Source organism: Saccopteryx bilineata, chromosome 3, assembly GCF_036850765.1.
Source record: "Saccopteryx bilineata isolate mSacBil1 chromosome 3, mSacBil1_pri_phased_curated, whole genome shotgun sequence".
In the NCBI taxonomy this organism is placed as follows: Eukaryota; Metazoa; Chordata; class Mammalia; order Chiroptera; family Emballonuridae; genus Saccopteryx; species Saccopteryx bilineata.
The window spans coordinates 86866537-86880397 of NC_089492.1; the positions used below are offsets into that span (position 1 = coordinate 86866537).

Consider the following 13861-nt stretch of genomic DNA (forward strand, 5'->3'; position numbering starts at 1 on the left):
CATTCATGGCTTTTATTTCCATAGCTTACTGCTGAGAAGCTCAGGCCACGTTAAGGGACACACCCAAGTTCTCATGACTTTGCCGATCTGGGATTCCAGTCCAGCACCTGGTATTTCCAGCCCCAAGCAGCTCCCAGCAGACCAGTCCCCAGCAGTGGCAATTTCTGGGCACCCACCTTCCTGGGAGGTCATATGAAGGAAATGTGTGAGCCTGGTCTTTGGTGCCTCTGTCTAGAACATGCTACCCATCTTTGACTCATCCACCTCAAGAAATCTTCTGCCTAAATGTTAATATTTATCATTTACAGCCGGCCATTGCCCCCTTGCAAAGGTGAACACAGTAAAATTTATGACAGGTGCACTATCAGACAACAGAGGAGCATAAAAGGAGAAACAGTGACAGTCCATCCATCTGCGGAAACGGTTCATCTGAGGCCAGCGACACCTGCAGAGCTCTGGTATGGGACCACAGCCACACGTTTTCCTCCTGGGGCTGCTGCTGCTTCTGGGGCAAGGTGAGTCTTTCCCTGGGTCAGCCTGCTGAGGCCTGGAGCTTGGGAGAGGAATGTGTCCTTTTCATAAGCACAAAATACACAGGTCAGGCCCAAGCAGGCTAGAATGCTGCAGTTAAGTGTCCAGGGCTGTGCACCAGAGGCAGGTCTTGGGATTGGTGAGAAGGGACCGGAGGCAGCTCTATGGTGGGGAATAAAAGCCAGAAGTGTAGGGAGTTACAGAGCTCCAGATTCTAGCTCTCTGTGCTGTGTGGTCTGCAGCAAGGGCCCCCTCCCTGAACCTTAATTTTTTCCTCATCCTAGCATGGAAATACTAATGCTAAGCACATTTTGATCATTCCATTTATGGGTTTTGTTTTTGCTAAAAGGACAGAGGAAGGCAGGTTTCAGGATGACAAGTCCTAAAGGATTGCCCATATTTTCTAGTGCTCTCGACCCTGATGGAAAAGCGTGAGCTCCCAGGCAGGGCTGAGGGTTCTCCTGACGCCCGCATTAGAAGCAGGTGCCTCTGCCACAGTCCCTAGCTGCCCTCCTCCATTCTACTCCCGGCTCTCCCCTCCTCTCTTTGTTTAGAAAGGCAGAATCTTTTAAACCAAGGAGGGCCTTAAAGAGAATATTTTAGCTTTTCCAAATGAGAGGCCTGGGTCCCGGGTGGAAAAGCAGTTGCCCTGGAGGCCACAGAGGGAAAGAAGGAGGTATGGGACAGAAGCCTGGGCCAAGCCCCTTTCTGCTGTTTACCTGAGACAAGCCAGTCACTCCCTGAGTCGGGATGTGTGTGTGTGCAAGGTAGGGAGGATTGAGGTGCGGGCTGCAAGTGGGTGGGGGCTGAGGAGGGGGGTACAATAATGCCTGTTATACCTATTGCTTACGGTGATTGCATTTTTCTAATTGTTAATGAGGCTAAGGTGCTTTTTAAAAAAGTGTTTGTTGATCATTTGAATTCCTCTTTCATAAAGTACCTGTTCAAGCTTGGTTCCCATTTTTCTATGGGTTTGTCCTTTTTTCATTGATTTTTTTTAGGAGTTTTTCATACAGGCTGTATGTATACTTGCTCTTTGTTGGTGATAAGTGTGACAGCTGTTGTACACTCTCAGCTTGCCTTTCCGCTCTCTTTAAGGAGACTTTAGATGAGCAAATTCCTTAATTTGGGGGGAAAAATGAAGACCACCCAAATGAGAAAAACGGAGGCTATTCAGAGCAAGGGAGTCAACCATGGAAACTGGTGTTGGGTGGAGACTCCATGGCAGGTGGGGGAGTGGGAAGCTTGAGAGTGAAGAGGGGGAGGCTTCCGCTGTGCTCTGGCTGGAGGCTGTTGCCATGGAAGCTGGAGGCCGCCTAACTAGAAGCTAGGCTCTCAAGTGATTCATTTGGGGAACCGCATCTGGCTTTCTCTGGCTGGTCCTGAGTTGGAAGCAGGGACAAAAGTAGGGAAGCTGCAGTCATGGACCAAGTCCTGACCTCTAGGCTGGTTGCTACAGGGGCGGTGCTGGGAGTCCTGGCAGGCAGTGGGGTATGTGGGGGTGGGTCAGAGTCACCTACGGCCTGGCTATTGTCTGGTTGTGTATTGTATTCTGTCCCTCTGCCTCCAAAGTTTTTCACCTGTCCTTGATGGTTTGTGTTCTTTGCTTCTTGTCTGAAAACTCCTCTTCTTCCTTGGAGTCATGAAGGTATGATCCTATACGTCCTTCTAAAAACTTTATAAATTTGATTTTCTCTTTTGAGTCTTTAATATATCTGGAATTGGCATTTGTGACTAGTATAAAAGAGAAACCCAATTATATATATTTTTCATGCAGATAGCTAGTTGTCTCAGCACCATTTGTTGAAGTGCTCTAAAAAGCCACCTCCCTTCATATATAAAAGGTTCCTTTGTGCTTGCATCTCTTTCAAACTGTTTTGCTTCATTAGACCATTGGTCTATCCCTGTGCCAACAGCACGTTAGCTTACTCTGTAGCTTTATAGTAAGTTTTGTTATTTAGAAAAACAAGTCTATTTTTTCTTTCTAAGGAGTGACTTAGCTTGAAACTTTCCTATAAATTTTACTATCATTGGGTTAATTTCTACCCCCCCACCCAAAATCTTGGGATTGTGATAGAAATTGTTTTGAACTCTATGAACCAAGTTGAGGAAAATAAAGATCTTTACACTATTGAGTTTTCCAAACCATGAGCACGTACTCAGATCTTCTTTGATGCCTCTCAGAGTTTGATTGTTTGCTCTGTTCAGGTCTTGCATATGTTTTGTTAGTTATGCTTAGATATATGATTTTTGTTGTATGGTAAACAGATTTTTAAATTTTTATTTTGAAAGTGTTTGTTAATGGTATCTAGAAATAAAACTGATTTTTCAATGTATTGAACTCAGTTAAACTCATACATTTTACAAGTTATCTGTGTTTTCTTTTGGGTTTTCTATGTACACGGTCCTGCCCGTAATGACAGCTCGGTCGCTCTCTTTCCAATCTGGGCCCCTTTCCTAGCTTTGGCCTTACTGCGCTAGCTGGTGTCCTCACAACAGTTTTTCACAACAATGATGGTTGGAGGTATTCTTATCTTATTCTCAGGTTCAAAAAAAAAAGTGTTTTGATGTTTTGTCAAAAAGTATGATATTTGCCATTGGTTTTTCTCTAGACGCTCTTTATGAAACTGGAAAAATTTTATTTCATTCCTAATGTTCTAAGAGGTTTTCTAAAAATCGTAAGTGGATGTTGAATTTTATTTAATATTTTCTGTGCTTATTAAGATGATTGTATGATGTACTTAATCTGCTAATGTGATAAATTAGTTAATAAGTTAGTTGACTTATTATTTTTTTCAGTCACTGCTTATTAGATTGACCAAAGATGACACATTGCGTTTACTTGTCCTGCCTCCTTAAAATCTTCAGTCAAGAGCAGTTCTTGAGCCATTTTGTTTGTTTTGTGTCCTTGAAAATTTTAGGCTGGATTTTGTTGTGTACACTTCAACTTGGATTTGTACAAATAGTAGTTTCTTTATTGCTAGAATCAGATCAAACTCTTTGGGCAGAAATGTAACATAGATAATGTTGCTTCCTAGCTGTGTCACCTTAGGGGATACACTTGATGTCGGTAAATACCCTATCTGGTAATGTCAAATTCAATAACTTGGTTATGATGGTGTCTGCCAAATTTCTCCCTTGTAAGGTACCTTCCCCCATGTGATTTATACTTTATCTGTAGGAGATGCTTGATCCCCTATAATTGTTCTTATACCCAATGGTTTTTAGCATCCACTGATGATTCTTGCCTGAATTATCACGATTAGTATAAAATGGTGATTTTCAAATGTCTATCACCCCTTCTAATATTGCTATTTGGAATTCCTCCATAAAAGAAGGTTCTTTTTTCACTCATTGCATGTTTTGTTTTGTGTTTTTTTTAAATATAAAATGGGCTTATAGCTTCTTTTCTTAACCAGCGTGTTATACTCCAGCCCCATTATTATTTATTTGGATACTCAAGTTATTACAGATTTGGCCAATGAGAGAGCTCCTTTAAGCTGACTACTGTGTCCCCATCAATTTTAAGTATTTTTTAAACTTTATAGAACAAGCTATTTCAGGCTAATCTTGTATCTTTTTCTATCTCAACCGTGTAATTACCCATTTCTTCAGGGTTCTCATTGGTAGGGCATTTTATTTAGAAACCAAGAACTGGGTACTAAGGGTATTCATTGCTGCCGGAGTGTCATTATGTCTAAGCCCTCTCAGTGGGTAGAGCTAAGAAATAGTTTTCTTTTTTTTTTTAAAGAAGTGAATTTCTACAGACATCTCTAATTTTAGTTAGAACTAGCCTTTTTTCTCCTTCCTCCATTCCAGGTTTGTACTGTCCTCCCACAGTGCAAACCAGGTTTATAAAATATTAATAAATGCATTCATTTCTCAAACCCTATGATACGTATACCATAATATTGGCATTATTACAGCAATAACACCACCAACAACCAACAAAGTTAAAAATTTCTCTCCTATTTTTTGTCCCTAGGCTATACCCTATTCAGGGTGTAGAAACAAAATAATTTGTTTAAAAATATCGCATAGATTAATTTTTTCTTCTTTTTATTTGTGTGTGTATGTGTGTGTGTGTGTGTGGTTATGTTCTCTCTTTGACATACGGTTGTCTGTTTGCATTCAGTTATAAGGTTTCTCTCGTTCTTGTATATTTTACTTTATTTTTTGAATATATAATGCATTAACATGGTTCAAACATAAACACCACCTGAGAAGATAAACTCAGAGGAGTCCTGTCCCCCCCTCAGCCTTTCTGTTTTGTTCCCACCCACCCCTGCAGGTAACCAATTTCAGTATTTTCATTCCTTTCCATGTTTCTTTTTACAAAGATATACTCTTATTCTTTTCTTTTTTGTACAAAGATAACCTACTATATACCTTATTTTTTGGCATCTTGATTTTTTTTTTCACTTTACAACATATCCTGAAGTGTTTGTTTGGTTTCCTTACTTTATATACCGCGTCTCTCAGCCTCTCTTCAGCGTCCGCGTCCTCTGGTCTTTCTGTGCTCCGTGCTAAGTAATCGATAGGACACACGTCCTGGTTGACTCGCTCTTTCAGCTGTGTCCAATTTGCTGTTAAACCTGAAGATTTCAAGATCACTGAAGGTTTTGAAAACTGACTGTATTTTTCCAATGTAATTTACGTTGTTATTTACCAAATTTGCAATGTTGCTTTGTAAAAATAATTTAGTGTTCTTACAAATACCCTCAAGTTTATCTTTTTTTTAAAAAAAAAAAAACCAGTTTTATAAGTTTTGTCTGATAATTTCAGTACACAAAGTCTCTGATCGGTTTCGGCTGCATTTTTTCCCCACTAATATTTGTTCTTAGATACCTTGTTTGGTACCTTCGCCCATCTGCTTGGTTATTATTATTTCTTTTATTGTGAGCTGTTCAGACACCTTAAAAAAATTATTTGTGAGATTCTTTGAGGACTAGGATAAAAATGTTGGTCTTCAGAGCCTATATAAATTTCATTCTGTCAGGCACTGGGGACATTACCATTCAAGGAACATTTCAAACTATGCTCATGGTGTTAAGTTTGCTAGAACAGCTAAACCCCATGTTAAGCACTATACATATATAACAGCTTTCCTATAAGAGAGATATACTATTATTCCCATTTTACAGATGAGAAAAATGAGTCTCAGAAATTAAATAGCTTGCCCAAGGTCATCCAGCTAATAAGTACAAGAGCCAGAATTCAGTCCTGAGGCTGAGTCCTGAGACTGGGACCTTTGACCACCACCCTGCATTACCATCCAGCCCTAGGGAGGAAAGAATCACAACCAGCCTTTTATTTAAGCTTTCAAACCAACAAACAGCACATAGGAAAAACAGATTTCTGCTCTGAAAGTCTGGGTTTATACAACTGAAACACTGTGATCTCATAACTGCAACTGGCAAAAGCAAGTTGGCAAGAAATCACTGTATCTAAGAAAATACAACTTTCACCTGAACTTTGTTTTCCTGGAATGGGTCAGACATTCTCCAGGACATTGTCATACTTTGGTGATGCCCCGTGCCAGGCCTGTCATTGCAAAGCTAACAGTGAGAGCTGGGTGAACTCATCCTGAGAGGAGAAAGTATCTTTCTTATTACTAGAACAAGAACAGCTAGTCAATGTTCCCTTTACAAACACCCAAAGCCCTTCCTGGAGGTTGCCAGCCGGCCTTCTAGAAATACTGTCTTTCCAAATAGGAGTAGAAAGCGACCTGGGAGAACTTCTGGTGGCTCAAGTCCTCCCAGTTATTGACAAGCGAGGGGAGGGGACTTGCTCGAGTCATACACCTCGTTGGCGGCCCCCCACCCCCACTCCGCTCACACACTTATGTCTGGCATTGAGCCCTGGCATGAGATTTTCTCTAGAAGCTCAGGCGTCCTGCCTTCCTGGAATGTCGTCTGTATCTTGTCAATTTTTAGGACTTTATTGTCAATCATTTTCATCAAGTTGCATTTTTGCAGCTGTCAGTCAACTGTCTGAGCACCCTTCTAGGAACTGGAGTTAGGCTGAGCCTGGCTGGTAGGTAATAAGCCAAATGTAAGGTACCCCCTAGGGAGAGAGAGCTAATCTGCATAAAATCACTGGAGAAGAATTAAGGACCAAAATAGGTGCAAGGAGTTGTAATAAAAGCAACAGGATTCAGAGAACTGAGAGGAACGTGGGCCGAGGAAGTTTCATGTGGGAGGTGAAACTCGACTGAGCGCTGAAGGGGGCGGGGAATGAGAAACACAGGGGAACAGGGGGACATGCAGTGGGGGGAGCAGCACAGCAAAGGCAAAGGGGGTCTCCACACGGGGCTCAGGGAGCAGGGAGCAGGGAGCAGGCCGGATCTGGAGTGCAGGCTTGGTGGCGGGAGGTGATGAGTTAGATAAAGTGGAATTTTGAAATCCCAAGACAAGAACAATGGAGATGATCATGGTGTCTTTTGGCTTGAAGAGACTTCTGAAATGATTTAATTTAAATGTGTCTTCTAGCTTCAGACGGTCCTGAGTCAAAGGAGACAGCACACCGGTTAATCAGTGTGCCTGGCTCCTGAGAGAGGCCCAGCAGGGCGTTTTCTGGGCTCCGGGAAGGCCATGTGCTTTTCTTCTACCCCAGGCAACAGTTTCCTCTTGCATTCTTGTATCTCAGTGAGAAATAGCACTCCCTTCTTAACCCCAGAAATTCCCAGCTGTCTATGGAAGGTGACCTTCCTGGTGGGGGACATCATGTGGCCCCCACACAGTTCCCTGAGATTCCCTTCCAGTTGGAGCTCCTAATCATCACTAATGCCCCCTCCAGCTCTGAGGGTCTCTGATCCCCTTTAAAGTTCTGGCCCAAGAGGGCTGAAGAAAGGCTGCAAGCCGGATGTGGTCATGGAGGATGTCAGAGCAGGATGATTGGCCCCAGCTGGCCACTGCCAAGGTGCCACCATTTACTCTCACCAGGGAGCCCTCTTCTTCATTCCTTCCTGACTCTGAATCAGTTGTCCAGCAAGGCATCTCTTGTCTGAGGTCATAAAGTCAGTCAACAGCAAAACTCTAGCCAACTTTGAATATGATCTCTCCTGTTAGGATGCTCCCACAGCCTTCTTCCCTGTCTAGAGGCACAGGGTATGGATGTTGGATATTGGATGTTGGATGTTGGGTGGGCCCCAGCAGGTGAAGCCGTGAGGGCACACTGGTTCCTGGCTGGAATGGAACCTGTAAGGGGTGGTGGTATCTCCCTGTGGAGTATTTAGAGAATGGTGGCTTCTGACTTTCCAAATCATCTCTAATGTTTCTTATAATTTCATCAGACTAGAGGCTATGTCTACCCAAAGGCTGTGACAGTGTTAACCCTGTATCATTCATTGGTGTGCCAATGATAAATCTAGATGGGCTGATGGACAAGAACAGCTGACAGTATTGGTCTGGTAGACATGGCGACAGAATACATTTCCTTATGCTGGGAACTGGGGCTATAGAACAGTATAGATACTGATAAGCCTTTTTATAACCTGCTTTTGCAAAGACCTTGATCTCGAGGAAAACGCACCAGAGTAGGTTCATGAGAATTGAGCTCCACATGTGGCCCTTTTAGTAATTTGCTGAATGGTCTTTGGCAAGTTTGCTAACCTCTCTGGGTCTCAGTTTTAAGAGCTATTAAATGAGTGACCCCAAAGATTGTTCCACCTTGGCCATTCCAGGATTCTAAGGCAAATATTCAGAGGTCAAACTAGCTACCCCAGAAAGGTTCCCTGGCCCTCAGTGTCACCGCCCGCTGGCCATGGCATGTGACTCCCCAAGCTGCCATCCCGTGTCCCTCAGGGCACCGAGTATTCTGGTGCTGGAGCTGCAGCCAGGTGTGACTCGTGCCTTCTGACTCAGCAACCACAGATTGTCACGTGCCGTGCCTGCTCACAGGTCACCGGCTGCATCCCTCAGGCCCTGGGTGTGAACAGGAATGAGGTGCTGCAGGGGTGACAGCTAAACCCCAGTGGCTTACAGTTCAAAACAGTTCAGGGGACAAACACTGGCTGACCTGGACCCTCCGCTTCCCAGCTCACCAGGATGGCTTGCTGCTTAGTGGATGCAGAGGCCCCTGACCCTGGTCTGTGTGGGCTGGGGGAAGCCACCTATTCTCTCCAAGCTTGTAAAAAATGCCATCGGCAACAGAAATCCTGCTTCTACCTACTCTTCGGGGTTGCTGTGAGGACATTATACACTTTTCAAAGAGCCCAAGAATTTAGTGTACACTCAAGAGTGGCTTTAATTCCACCTGTGTCGGCCTTGACAGGCCTCCCCTTGCCCAGGGCAGGCACCGTGCTTTCCTCCCGGGAGATGAGTCACCCTCGCGCATGTACAGCTCTCGCCTCTTCTCTGATCTTCACAACAGCCCCGTGAAGAAGGCAGGGACAGCGGTCTTACCCCCATTTTATTGATGAGGAAGTCAAAGTGCAGAGAGAGTAGCACTTGATCAAGGTCACAACGTGGCTGTCTTTCCTCAAGGTACAGCCCGCGGTGGACAATCGTGCTGAAGACACAGTATAAGTAGAAAAACATAAAGGAAATCTATAAATAAAGAGGGCACCAGCTGTTTTAATGTTATTTTTGAAACCACCTTACGTGCCCCTCCCTAGCCATTTGTTGGGCTAACGCACTTTAGGTTTCTCTGAGGAATTGGGGCTTTCAAACTCAAAAGTATCTGAACAATACTCAAAGGGGCTTTCAAAAACTGCTGGTTCCCAGCACACCCAGCTCCCAGCTGAGGCCAGTCAAATCTGTCCCTGCGTCATGGGGTTGAGACTCACTGCTCCAGAAGGTCCTTTCCTGAGGGAGACTCGTGTGTGACTTCACCCAGTCAAGGCCAGTGCTCTAACGGCCCTTTGTCAGCTCTGGGCCCTCGTAGTAACAGCCGTGTCCACATGGATGACTGATCTCAGCCAAGCCTGTTTCCCAGAGTGTGCACAGCTGTCCTCTCTCATTCCCATCAGGATGGAAAGGTACATGTTTTCCCCCCCTTATGGACCTTATTGAGGTGGGATTTTTTTTTTCTTCAGTGATTTCTAAGCCTTTCATAGATCCATGGGCTTGAGGTTATAGCAGCCTTTCAAACCCGAAGAATTCCCTTGGGATTCTGTGACTGGGCTTCATCCATGTCACAAGTACCTGGACAATTTTTTCTACAATGCTTCAGGGTGCTGAGGGAATAGGCAAGAGACTCTCTCCCCATTCACCTGGTGGAAAGCAGAGAACCAGAGTGAGGGCCCGTGCCACTCCAGGACTCGGTGGGGTGGTACTGAGAGGTCCGAAGTTTCCACGTGGGCCTTCAGGTCTGGACATTTCACGTTTAGATTTCAGGTGGATTGTGACACCCCAGAGCCATCAGTTATCATGGAAGATTCAGATCTTCTGAACATAAACTCGGCAGTTTTATGAGGAAATCCCAGACTGTGGAGCCTGGAAGGGTCTGAACAATGGTCTTTGCTAACCATCTCTCTGATAGGAAATTATAATAATCATAACTACCAACGACTGCACCTTTGCCATGTGTCAGATACTGTGCTTTGTGTTTACATGCATTTAATTCATATAGGCAACCCCATGAGGCTGGTATTATCAATCTCATCTTATAGGTTAGGAAATGAAAGCATAGAGAGATTGACTAGACCAAGGGTGTCTAAACTCTTAACATCTGCGGGGTAGGCGCGCCACATGGCTGCCGTGATCCCAGCCTTTGCTTGCACCAGTGCCCTGGTGGCCCATTCTCATTCAGGTAGCTCTAGCTATTCTACCCAGGGACAGCCTGTGTCCACTGGGCCAGTCCTGGTTTAGAGGGGGTCACAAGAAACCAGGCTAGTTCTCCTGGCACCCAACTCTTTAGATACTGAAGGAAGTTCTCATACACCTCCTCTCAGTGTTGTGTCTTTTTTCTGTTTTTTTTTTTCTGTTTTTAGATATGATATCTGACTATTTAACACTTTCAGTGTCTCACCTGTTCTATGATCTTTCCTCCTTTATTTCATTTATTTTTTGTTTCAGTTTCACTACCCTGCCCAACATTAGCTTGATGGTTATACATTTTTGTTATTTTGGCATTTAAGATGACAACATGCACCCTTGACTTATTAAAGTCGAACATTGGTGTCTTCCATTTACTCCAGCCAACTCTGCCCACACAGCAATATGTTACATAGATTTTAAACTCCACACTACAGTGTTTTTTATTATTTCTATTGGTGATGGCAAGCTTTTTTTATAAAGAGCCAAATTTTAGGGTTTTTGGATCATATATGGTCTCTATTACATATTCTTCTTTGTTTTTTCCCAAAACCCTTTAAAGGTATAAAAGCCATTCTTATGTAGAGAGCCACACAAGAATAACATTGTGGGCAGAGTTGACCTATGGGCCATAGTTGGCTGGCTTCTGGTTTTTTTGTAGTCAATATTATTTTAAATTTACCTACATTTTTATTCTTCCTGTGCTTCATTCCTTCTTACATTTCTATGCTTCTCCCTGGAACCACTTTCCTCTGAGCGTTTTGCTGTGTCATTCCACTGTCTTCTGGCCTCCATTGTTTTTTTGATGGTGAGTCAACCATTAATCATAATGTTGGCTTGTGTGTGTACAAAGTTCTTTTTTCTTCTGCTATTTTCAAGATGTATTCCCCTTGGCTTTAGAACGATCCCTGGACAAATCAATTATTATTGTCGATGTGTCTTGGTAAAATTCTCTGTGTTTTTCCTACCTAAAGTTTTTTTTCCCCCAGCTTCTTCTATCTGTGGCTCAATATTTGTCATCAAATGTGAATAACTTTTCAGTCGTTATCTCTTTAAATCTCTTTTGCCTCTTTCTCTCTGACTCTTTCGGGACTCATTACCTGTATGTATTGTTTATATGCTGGACAGTGTAGGTGGATCTCTGAGGACCTGTTTATTTTCCCTCAGTCTTTTTTCCTTGTATTTTTCAGAAAGATACTTTCTATGGATCTATCTTTAAGTTTATAGATTCTTTTTCTGCTATTTTAAGTCTGTTGCTGAGCCCATCTAGTGAATCTTTCCGTTATTGTACTTTTCAACTCTGGAATTTATTATAAATACATATTATAACTACATAAATACATAAAAGAAGACAGAGACCCCTTCTATTTATTGAGTCTTTAGTGTAAATGTTTTTATATAGTCTTTAAACATAGATTATTTAATTCTTTGAATAAATATATATAAATACACACACATGTAATAGTGGCTTTGAAGACTTAGCTTGCAAAATTCAACATCTGAGCCCAATCAGAACAGTTTTCATTCACTGCTTTTTTTCCTGAGTACAAGACTAACTTTTTGGGTTTGAGGCATGCCTAGTAACTTTTGGTTGATAACCAGACATATTTGATAAATTTAGAAATTCTGGATTGTGCTTTATTTTTCTGAGAGTGATTGGTTTATTTCTTAGTAAATTGCTTAGACTTAAACTATGGAATCTGTCTCCCTCACAGTATGCAGCCATGAATGTCTTTGCTTAGTGTTTTATTTCTTGTGTTTATTTCTTAAACCTGGAATCCTAGGGGGTCATGCCTGGGTCTGCATGGTGTAGTGATCAGCCAGTGATTTGGACAGAGGTTGTGCTCAGACACCTAGAGTTGGTAAGGCTCTGTTTATTGGTAGGTGAATAAGTTGGAAAATAAACACAAAGTTGCAGCCAGTTCTTCAGTTTCTCCTTAATTTTACATGGGGCTCTTTCAGGATTCTCTGCCACATACTTAGCTTTCCAGTCAGCCCAGAAGATGTGAAGATCATATCTCAGCCCTTCTCATTGCCTTGGTTTCCCTTTTAAATACCTGCTTGGTTCACCTCTACCATAAACAGAGAAAACAACATCTGGCTAACAAAACTGCAGTTATTGCTCTTTTATTCCCATATCAGCCCACTATTTTCCACTGTCTACTGTCTTTGGGTTTCTTTCTTTCTCTTTCGTTCTTTTCTTTTCTTTCTTTCTTTTCTGCTCTTGGTTTTTGTTTATTTTGTACTATCTCTTGGTAATTTTTAAACATTAAATTACAGGCATCATCTATGAACAAGTAGAAAGATAATTTCACATTTTGGGTGGTGCTCTCTTCCTCTGAACACTCAGGCAGTTAGTCGAGGCAGATCCCCTTAATCTAGTCCAGAATCAGACTGAAATAAATGTGCACAATGGAATACAACTTGGCAATGAAAAAGAAGGAAATCTCACCTCTCGGAACAGCATGGATGGACGTAGAGGGTATTGTGCTAAGTGAAATAAGTCAGACAAAGACAAATATCATATGATTTCACTTATAAGTGGAATCTAAAGGAAAAGGCAAACAAACACAATAGAAACTGACTCATAAATACAGAGAAATGGCTGACAGTTGGCAGAGGGGAGGAGAGTTGGGAGGTGGGTGAAAAAGGTGAAGGGATTAAGAAGTACAAATTGGTAGCTACAAAATAGTCATGGGGATGTAAATTACAGCACAAGGAAATAGTAAAAAAATGCCGTAATGACTATGTATTGGGCCAAGTGGGTACTTGAAATAGTAGGGGGGCCACTCTGTAAAGTACATGATTTTCTCACCACTGTGCTGTGCAGCTGAAACTAATACGGGATAGTACTGAATGCAAACTTTAATTGCAAACTTAAAAAATAAAAACCTCAAACAAACAAAAAAGGCTGGACTTCAGTCTTTTTGGAGGCTGGTCTGTTTCAAGTTTATCCCTACTCCAAGGGGTTCGCTCTTTTAGGTTCCAGCCGAAAGCCTGGGACGTTTGCCACAGCCCCTCCTCCTTGATGGCACTGAACACCAGTGCTTTCCCACATCCAGGGAACCACCTGAAGCTCTGCCCAGCACATGAGCCTCCTCCCTGCTGATACCTGTTGCCTCTGATTTGACAAATGCTTCATGGGTAAAAGCAGCATCCAATGTTGGGTAGGGTGGTTTCAAAAATTCGCTTTTCTTCTCTTTGGCTGTGGACCCCTCAAATTCTTGCTGCTCTTAGAACTCTCAGCAAATGGTCTTTCTCAAGCCCCCTCCTCCCACCCCTCCCTCTCCTCACCTCTCCCTCCCTCTCTTTCCCTCTTTTTGTCTCTCTCTCTCTCTCTCCCCTTCTTCCTCTCCCTCCTCCTCCCTCACCATTCCCCCCCTCCCGCAAAGTGAAAATGTATAATCGAATTTCTGCAGAGGAAAAATAAGGCCCAGCAAAATCCAGAACAGTTGCAGGAAAAAAATGAAGAAATCCATCAACTGTCTTCAGAAATAGCCTCTTTGAACCCCTTTAAAACCTTTTAGAACTAGAGTCAGCTCTGCCTCTCTAAAGAGAATTTTAAACTTTCA

The 13861-nt window shown here is 42.8% G+C and overlaps 1 protein-coding gene across 1 annotated transcript in view; it reads left to right on the top strand.

Moving 5' to 3' along the window:
* Positions 1-368: 368 nt before the first annotated feature.
* Positions 369-13861, top strand: part of PLB1 (phospholipase B1) — a 121358-nt gene continuing 107865 nt past the window's right edge. The window contains exon 1 of the mRNA XM_066266803.1: positions 369-515. Coding sequence (XP_066122900.1) covers positions 461-515 — 55 coding nt within the window. The 5' untranslated portion in view covers positions 369-460. The remainder of the gene's footprint in view (positions 516-13861) is intronic.